The sequence below is a fragment of the Mizuhopecten yessoensis genome, unplaced genomic scaffold, assembly GCF_002113885.1.
Source record: "Mizuhopecten yessoensis strain PY_sf001 unplaced genomic scaffold, ASM211388v2 scaffold4723, whole genome shotgun sequence".
Lineage (NCBI taxonomy): Eukaryota > Metazoa > Mollusca > Bivalvia > Pectinida > Pectinidae > Mizuhopecten > Mizuhopecten yessoensis.
In genome coordinates, this window is record NW_018405689.1 from 147,763 (window position 1) to 157,954 (window position 10,192).

The 10,192-nt window shown below is 35.1% G+C and overlaps 1 protein-coding gene across 3 annotated transcripts in view; it reads left to right on the plus strand.

Annotated features, from left to right (window-relative positions):
• Positions 1-4,693, plus strand: part of LOC110449626 — a 45,996-nt gene extending 41,303 nt beyond the window's left edge. For all 3 annotated transcript variants that reach the window (XM_021496604.1, XM_021496605.1, XM_021496603.1), the window contains exons 13-14: positions 774-924; positions 2,643-4,693. In XM_021496604.1, coding sequence (XP_021352279.1) covers positions 774-924; positions 2,643-2,948 — 457 coding nt within the window. In that variant the 3' untranslated portion in view covers positions 2,949-4,693. The remainder of the gene's footprint in view (positions 1-773; positions 925-2,642) is intronic.
• Positions 4,694-10,192: the final 5,499 nt, after the last annotated feature.

The following is a 10,192-nucleotide window of genomic DNA, read 5'->3' on the forward strand; positions in this document are numbered from 1 at the left end:
CCAGTTTTGTTTATCGTTTTAGTTAGCAGTAAAGTATTTTAGTCATCCATTTTACCTGTTTCATCATGTGATCATTTGATTAACTGAAAATAGCAGTTATTACCTTTATTCAAATGTACTGATGGGCTGGTAAAACCAACATGTAGACTAGTCATGTATTCCTGCAATGAAATCGTATATCCATAGTACATCTTAACGACCCATAGAGTTGAGAGACTGAGGCATATGAAAGATGAATACAGTCACTCCATGCACGCACCATATATAGTTATTTATTATAATTAATCACATTTCGAAAAAGCAAGAAGACAACACCGACGCTCAGCAAGAACGAATCTTTAATGGTTAACAAATGATTGGGTTTATTTTCCCCAATAACAGACATTGTATTTAATACAAGCATTATTTTGAAAGAATCATTAATCGATCACCAAGTATGCATTTTGAAATACAAAAAAAAAAATAGAAATGTTTACTTTATTTTTTGTAACCGACATACATTGTTACAAATAGCTTTAAACACAAGTTGTTTACAAGTATAAATGGATGATTCGCAGCTATAAATGTACCTCATTCGTACTCGCGCATAAGTTGATAAACAACTATCAGTTCAACAAAAAATAAATTAGAAATCATACGTACACACTATTAAGTGGCCTAACCACGACAAGACATCATTTGCGAAAATAAAATTTGAAATTCGGCAACCTATTAATTCTGTGTAATTATGGCTGCGTTGTTATCTAGTTGGTACATTGTTCTTGTATTGACAGCGACCTGGTACCGAACAACAACAGGGCGGGAACGGTGTTCTACCATAACGAGGCTCTATGGGACAAGGACACGCAAATCCGGAGGCCAGATGGACAAAAATGGACCGCGGTCACATTTAAAACTATCAAGAAAAAATTGAGACATTTAAAAGTAAGAACTTTTCGCTCCCGGCTCCCATCCCATATTTATTTTTATAACCTGTTTATTCTAGCTTAGCATACATTTCTGAAATACCTTGTGTCACCTAGCATATATGTCGTCTATTGATAGTCTATTTCTAAGCGGTGTATATGGAAGTGATACATATCATTATTGAGAAATAATATCTACAGTGATCAATTAATTATTCAATTAACTTTGCAAAGAAATAGCGTAACATGGTGCTACATTGTAGATGTACATACATTATTTTTTTTAAATGCAATTATTTTAGTTTTCTATCAGAAATCAAAATAAATATTTTTTACAATTCTGAATTATCATAACATCACTGTTTAAGATACTGGCTGCATGTTTTCAAATCTTTAAATATTGAAGTATATCAATTAATATCTAAACAATCAGCAATACATTGCCTGAACAGGTGTATTAATAATTTAAATGTATACATTAAATAACAGTCTTCGTTTTATGGTGATAGTTGAGACTGCAGAATGTGGATCTCAAATTGATTATGGTTTGTTTGTTTGGTTTTATTTTAAAGTGCTAATTCTAAAGTACCTTAACAAATACTTTTGTATTATTACTTTTTCGGTATGGCCTACACACAAATACAGACTGAGATTTATTTAGAAAATAGCAGAGAGGGAAATATCCTTCTGAATGCTAGTTACAAATTTTCCGTTAAAATCAGAAAAAGTACATGTATACTGGAGATACGTTCAACGACAATGTCCAGCTTTGACTAAAAGGAAAATATAAAGGTTACATATTTGATTGCTGAACAGTTTGATTTTTCCCATAGCTGATCATTTCAGTCCTCTTGTAAAGCATTTATTTCCAAATCCAATGACATTGCCCAAAACGTTCAAACGTAAATGAACAAAGACGACTGGTTTCCTATCATGTACAAATTTATCCTTTAATTTAATTTAACCATAAATAAACAGAATTTAAAAGCTTTACCATAAATAAACAGAATTTGAAAGCTTTACCATAAATACACAGAATTTAAAAGCTAAGCTCGCTTTTGTGTTGTCTCTCTATATATATGTTCATGTACATATATGGTAAGACGCGTTATAGTATAGACTATAATTTACTTGTAATTAAATCATATTGCTCTCTAACTGACACAAAATCTCACCTAACTTGTATATAGGAAAACACCTTTATGCTAGGTAAGACACCATTATATACTACAGTTACATAATGATAACAGTTAGAGGCCTACCAGGGAAGAAATGATGTTACTATCTCACCAAAGACTATATTTAGGTAAACCTGTCTAGAAACAGGCTGCTGTATCAACTTTTTCAAACATTATTTTGGAGAGTCGCAGACCCTTTAAATGTTTGTCAACATATTGTGTTTTCAGTATACAAGTCGCATTAGATTTAAAAGTAATTTTGTGTTCAATTGAACATGTGTATAGTTTTCTTTTGTGTTTCGTGTATGCATTAAGTGTTTAATAATATACTTAAGTATATATAAAATGTATAATCATGTAGGCCACTGATCTGAATCTCAAACGAAAAGACTTCAGGAATGACTGCTTTTCAGTATATTGCCTGGTGCTTGTTTTCCACCTCATCCGGTAACAGTTTACGATAGGTTTTTTCAGAGCTCAATAAAATGCCCTTGATTTCTGATCTTGTCCTTTCTAATTGCTGTGAAAGTAAAATATGGGGTTTTTTTTACATTTTCAGAGACAGCTTGACGTATTGAGAATTGACATAGACTATGCAGAGTGGAGAGTGCTGCCTTCATTAGTCAGTTCGGGTTTGCTAAGACACGTGAAGCAGCTATTTTTAGAACTGCATGGTAACACTGATGACGGAAGTGATCAATACTTTCATAGACTTTTAGTGTTACGTAGTCTTCACGACCTTGGCTTTAGGTCATTTTGGGCTCAAGCGAAACCGGATGACAGTGACCAGTTTGTGTCTCCATTGACTTCGACAAGAGTTTCAAAAGTTTACCAATTAAATCTAATAAATATTTATGTAATTTGATTTAAAGCTTTAAAATCTTATTTATAATATAACAGGATATTTTGTAAACTCTCAAAAATTGCGCAATTTATAGTCTCAGTTTTGATATTGTATGAGGCTTTTGATATCTTCCTCAACAGGCGCTTTGACGGAGTATATTTCGACCGTGGTGCTAATGAAAGAAGCTATCTTCATCTATGGTAGTTATCTTTCGCTGTGGTCCTACTTACTGTAGATTATTTCTTCTTAATTCCAATTGACTAGATATCTTTCTACTTAGTCCCTTGTGGCCACCCTGTCTGCGGATATCTCCACTGTAACCATAATGACTAAGTATCTTCCTCCGTGGTTCCTGTGAACAGACTGTCACTGTAGATATTTTTCTGTGGTACTTATAAAAGCTTATATCTTCCTCCATTGTCCTAATGGCTATAGATAGGATATCATCATTCATGGTCCAAGTGACTGAACATTACTTCCTCTTTGGTCGTAATGACTGTAGATATCTTCATCCATGGTCCCAGTGACTGAATATTACTTTCCTCTTCCTCACTGTAGATATGTTCCTCAGTGATTCCTGTGGAAGAGAACATGACAATAGCTATCCTCTTTTGTGTTCTTAATGACTGAGATTACCGCCAGTGTCCTAGTGATGGAATTTAACTTTCTCTTTGATCGTAATGACTGTAGATATATTTTTCACTGCCCATAATAACTTTTTTTGTATATTTATGTGAATGCAGCTATCTGTCTTCGTTACCCTAATGAATATTAATCATCCTCTGTGGCCATAGGGCATGTTTCTTTCATCAATGATCACAGCAAGATATGAGTTATGTCCTGCTCTTCATGTGAACTATCTTGTTATTGTTTTAATTGGTAGCAAGTAATAATTTACATACAAACTGCCATTTTCATTAAACTCTACTTACCTCAGGTTAATAATAAAAATGTCTGCCACTTGATAAGAAATCACTATTTATATTGAAAAAAAACAAGTAATGCATTTCATCGTGCTTATATTAAAACGACAAAACCATCGGATTTTATTTGCAAAAATGTTCTAAGCATGTTATTGATGTGAATGTCGTTTTATTTCGATTATATGGTGGATTGTGCAATGATCTGATTGAAATTCTCTCTGCGACGCATACCTGTTTTGTATAACTGTATAGTTTCATTTCGTCGGCTCAAGGTTGAGAGACTACGGTCATTAAATATCTTGGAACACAATCAAAGAAGTATTAAAGATATCATTTTTCAGTATAATTAATAATTACTAGTAATAATGATATCGTCAGAGGTCCTGTTTCTGTGCGGGTCCAGTTTCAGTGATCATAGTTATCTACTATGATGTTTGACATGATGTAATGAATGTTTATCTTGAGGTAAGTTCCCGTTACATTTCGGCAATATTTCACTATTTAACGATTTAGTTCATTATTTTTGACATTTTTCCAGTTTCAAAGAAGTTCATTCTGAACGTACCATAAATGCCACCGTTCACAGATTTTCTTTAGATTGAATTATTTATCCAAAAGTTCATTTATCAATCCATGATGTTCATATATCCAACCAAGTGCCATCAATAATGTGATATTAATCATAACCCATTGTCATGATTTCATTCGACATTAACACACATGTGCGGATTAATTTTCTTTATGATATATTTATAGAAGAGAATTTTATGTTAACATATTTACAATTTGATAGTTTTGCTTGTGTTTTAAGATTAATGACTTATTCCAATAAAATATATAAATCCTAATATATTCATGTTTTTATTTTTATTTATTGACATATATATTTTTCAAAATAGAGAGAAACCGTATACCGATCATCTTATAACTTTGTAGATTTATATGAAAAGAATAGTAATAGTTTCCATTAATAAAGTTATTTATAAACTTAAATAAAACTTCATTAAAATATACATTGTATGTTAGAACTTTAGAAATTTAATAAAAATTAAATTTAATTCCTAGTCATATAGTGATTAAACCAAATTTAAAGAATTAATTACATCAGTTGAGTAAATAAAATGTTACTTAGATTCTCGTGCAACCGGTCAGCTGATTTCACACACAATGACAAATTATATTACTACACATAGTACCGTTTCTGAGAAGAGTTATCCCCCTTCTCCGAGATAACGTAGTTGCGAGAAATGATAATAAACATTACAAAAATCATAAATGGTACACCATTTTACTATTGTCATTTTTATTTAAACTTGAAATAAAAAAAAAAGTAAATAAAAATTATAACATTGTCATAGTAAAAACTGACTTCCGACTCACAATCGGTTCCTCGTGGTTAAAACTTTCTAACATCCAAACATCCGACTGGGTAAACCCCGTGACATCAACTTGCACAATAAACCTAGAGAACTTTGTTATGGCACAGGGCACTTCATCCATCAATTTTAGTCAACGGCTGTACATTTATCTTCAAGTGAGCTCTATGCCTGTACTGACGGGTGTCCTGGATGGTCAGTTTGATGACCGATGATTTGAAATAGTGCGGACATAAACTTTTTAGAATATAAAAAAACATCAAACAAGATCAACTTTCAAAAATGAAAGGAATATCAAGTGTTGGTTATTATTAGATTATATTTCGTTTCAACAAAATCAGCTGATCGGCGGAAGTTCAACGTTTCAAAGTATGTGTGTAGGCTGGGGTTCTGGCTGTTCCTTTTTTTGTTTTGTTGTCTGATGCTAATATCAAAAACAATAAATTTACAAAAAGTGTTGTAACTTTTTTATTGTAGTTCACCGTAACGTAAATATACGAATTTAATGGATATTTTTCATGTTCATTGCGGCAATGAATAGCAGTAGCTGATCTACATATCTTCTGAGGAGTGCTAACGCACTCCACAGGATATGCTTTTCATTGCCGCAAAGTACATACAAAATCCATTCAATCCCTATATAATATTACTTGTCTGTTGCAGATCTAGGAGATTCACAAAACAACTATATTTACTATCCCCTTTGTTAGACAAAAAACGATAATACCGAAGAGTTAACAAGTCATATTTCGAGCTTAAAATACGTTTACATTGAGACCTTTGAAAAGTGCAAAATAATAAGACCTCTGCTTTATTGACAACAATCGCCATGTTAATATAGGTCATATCAAAGTAATGTCACGACCCCACATCGAGAACTCGGGTAATGACAACAAATCCACATACCACACTAGTGAGCATAATCAAAGTAATGCCATATTTCCCTATGAGATCATGACTGTGACATGTGAACAGCATTTGAAGGGGAATTATGGATGTGACTATCTAGAAAGGGGAAATTCACGACAAGAAAGTTGAAACCGCCAAGCGTATCGTTGAGCTAAGTAAAATATCAAAATATTTACAATCATGAGAAGGGTCTTTTTATCGCTTAAAGTTTCTAGAGGAAGCTGACCCGAGTGAGTATACACCGCTACACCAACGTTGTGGTAGCCACGTAAGATGTTTCATGGTTTGTTTGTGATAGGTGTTAAGATTGTCTTTGTCATTTTTGACAGCTTCCAGTTCATATAATATTCTTGATCTGACATAACAGATCCACATTGGGATGAGTTCTTTCGGAAAAACGCCACTGTAACCATGAAGTCCAGCACCCATAAGCGAGTAGGTTGTTTTGGCTTCAGAGTGGATCCTTTCTGCAGCGATTTTGTCAAGTTTGTTTTTAGCAGTTGACGTCCTGTCAATCCCCAAATGTTTGCACTTGATTTCCTACTTCAGGTGGTTCATTGAGGCAGAAAATTTTGCTCTTATTTGCACTGATGGTGTATTGTTCTTTTTCGGCATAGTATGTTTTGATGTCCATCATCATTTGGAGATAGTGTAGGTGATCCGATAGTTACAGCATGTCTTCTGCACTTATATGTATATGTCCAATTTTGAAGTCCATGTTATTCTTCTCCAGTATAGTTAGGAATGGGTTTAGGAACATTGTGTAACATGTTGGAAACCAGCATCCTCCTTGACGGACTCCCTGTTCTTCTGTAAAGTCTTGTGATAATAGGTTGCTCCATTTGAAATTGGATGAGGGTGTTTTGTGCCGGTCTCGTATTAATGTCAGTCTTGTGATGTAAGCCCATATTGAAGAAGGCGTCGCAGCAAGGAAGAATGCCATATAATGTCAAATGCTTTCGAGGCATCCAAGAAGGCAGCATAGAAAGGCCTGTTAGTGTCCACATTCTCTGCTATGAATTCAGTTAGTAGGAGTGCTGCTCACTTAGGGGAGGTCCCTTCGATAAACCTTTTCTGTAATCTGCTAAAATGTTGTTCAAGTTTTCCTGCATTATGTTCAAGGTGGGGTTTTCGAAGGTTTTCCTAAAAATGTTCCAAAACAGTTATCCGTCTGTAGGAGTTGGAATCTGTTATAGGTTTCCCTTGCTTTTTGTATATTGGAGTGATGAAACCGGTCTTTAAGTCCTCATCATCTCTGTACATTGTTTGGAATAAGGATGTCAGATCCTGTATGTTCAGCTGTTATAATATTAGCGCCATCCGCTGCCTTTCCACTATTTAAGGTTCGGATCACTCTACGTATTTCTTCAGTAGAATAAAGCTGCTCTTTTCTGGTTTGAATAGCTGATGGTTCCTGTATTTTGTAAATGTCCCTGTCTACTTGTTCCTGATAGAACCTTATGTTGAGGGCATTGGATTTCTGATGTTGGGACGCTGTATCTATCATTTGCCTAGAAGATAGCCTTTATCCACACTCTTTGGGAGCTTCATGGAGACCCGTGATGCGGCTATTGTGGAGTGTCAGTAGGATCGCTTGGACGAGCAGTTGGTGTCACCGTATCATAAAGTGTTGGCTAAATGGACTCGTGGTTCTTTATGTCGAGGATTCTATTCTGTGAGAGCGTATCTCACATCCTCGATATCCAGTGGTTACGCTCACGTTCCTCTCCACACCCCTGGAATATGTCATAGCAAAATTGAAGGCTCAGTGTATACCACCTTTTTGATGAGACAAGAAGACTAGTTCGATCCTTTGATGCACATCAAAAGAATATCGCGGTCAAGTAAAGATAAAAACATTGACAGGCTTTGAAGTTTGGCGTCTCTCCTTTGTAATCTTCAAAGGGCAGGTATCATCCTAGCGATTGCCTGAGACCAATCAAACAGCTATGTTCGTGCCTTCAATTTTGCTATGACATATTCCAGGGGTGCAGAGAGCGAAAGTGAGCATAACACCTGGATATCGAGGATGACAGTCTCAAGGAGAGTATATGACTTTCCATAGTCTGTATACCTGGTACAGTGTGGTGGGTAGGCTAAATGAATGTATGGGCATCTGATTTGAACTACCATCTCTTGAGTGTAGAAGGAGTGAGGCTTTAAGCTCATTGACCTGTTTAATGATCACGACCACGTATGGCTATCAATTGTCGGATGGATTCGGAAAGTTTGGTTTCTTGTTTTTTTCACTTTCTGTTCCCGTTCAGTCACTTGCTTTAGTCTTGTACCTATATCAGTTTTCTGAGTCAATATTTCTTGGATTTCCAAAGTAGAAAGGTTGATGTAAGTAGCTGCATCCCTTGTTTGACTTTTGTCAGTCATAATCGAGATTGTGCGCTGTTTTATTTGGTATCGTGGTTGTGGTGTTCACCTCTATCAGTGTTGATTAAGTCGGTATCTGACTGACTGTAATAACTGTTGACCCCAGTATATACCCCCATATCTGTAGCTGTGTCTGAGTTGCGTTCATCAAATGAGCAAAGTGAACTTAAATCAGCAGGCGCGTATACGTAGCTTCCTATACGTTGATACGCAGGTGAAAACAACAAAATATTCATACGTAAAATTAAAATAAACACTGCATCTTGCACTCCTTTATTTGTCCCCCTACCAAGGATCAACTCTGGACCCGCTCCTAAATGAATCCACTCGTAACGAGGGATATCTACGCCCCTGAGTAATTAGTGACACATGATTTATATGTATATGTGTTCATGTATACGTATGACATTGCCACAGTTTTGAACAACAACACAACTGTTAGCCAGTTATCGTTTGACCAGACCTATCTGAAGCACTTAATGGCATATTATCTATGAGCATTAAATATATGTAATAGTCGTCTTTATCCTGGATACATGACAACTCCTGGGTTATTTTCTTATAGTTTAATTTATTACTTGTAAAAAAAATGTAACATGAAATACATCATATTACTATTCATATTGTAACATTCTTACAATCACATAAGCTAAAACATGTCAAACACCTACCTGGCCGTAGCCAGTTACATAAGTTACAATAGCTGAATATGTATTTTACAACTGTGACATTCAATCTATATATTATATAGAAATTACAGTTTACACTTTATCTAATTATACAGCATAATTACAAATATATAAAATACCCACCTCTTCAATGTGAAGAGGGTTTTCTCGGACAAAGTCCGTCGAGTCCTCGGTCTTACTCGTTCAGTGTAAACACTATGAAAAGGAAACAATATATATTAAAAACTTGATTCTTCGAAATCGCTTGTCTACTAAATTGACCACGCCCGATTTCTAAATTTACAGAGACTTTCAAACTATTAACTTTACGTGTAAACAAAAATATTACATTAATTAAATATATTATTCAATAGATACTATAATTTAGACTAATATTTATACACGGGTACTTACGTTTAGTGCCTTTGGCTCTAGTGCTCGCTTCCTCTTTCAATTCCTATGCTGGCTAGGTAAAGTACTATACGTACATATAGGTGCAAGTATAAGCTGTGTTCGTTGTGTTCGCTCTGGCCGCTCTGTTCAAAGCGACCAGTGCGCCTATGGGCGGCCGTTTTAGGATAAAACCACTTTACTTTAAGGATTTGCACTTAAGTAGTTTAGGCATTTTATCCTAAAACGGCCGCCCATATCGCCAGGTAAACTCCCCAACATTCAACACTAGGAATACTATACATAGACAATACGTACTGGACAAACAGGTTTACAACACATTACATCACATCCGCTCAGTACCATACTCGCATTTACACGACGTGCTATTTCCGTGCGCGCGCTAAAAGTTTTGCCGCAATGCGTTACGTACAAAATTACACGGAAGGCTGATTTCCGTTACATACGAACGCGTATAGCTAAATACCAAATATATTAAAAGTAATAATGACAAATGATGACACTACTACATATATCTGCTGGTACATTTTGCTTGGCCAGTCATGTATCTCGGACATAAGCAAGTCTATAATTATTTAATACGATAAATAATGGAC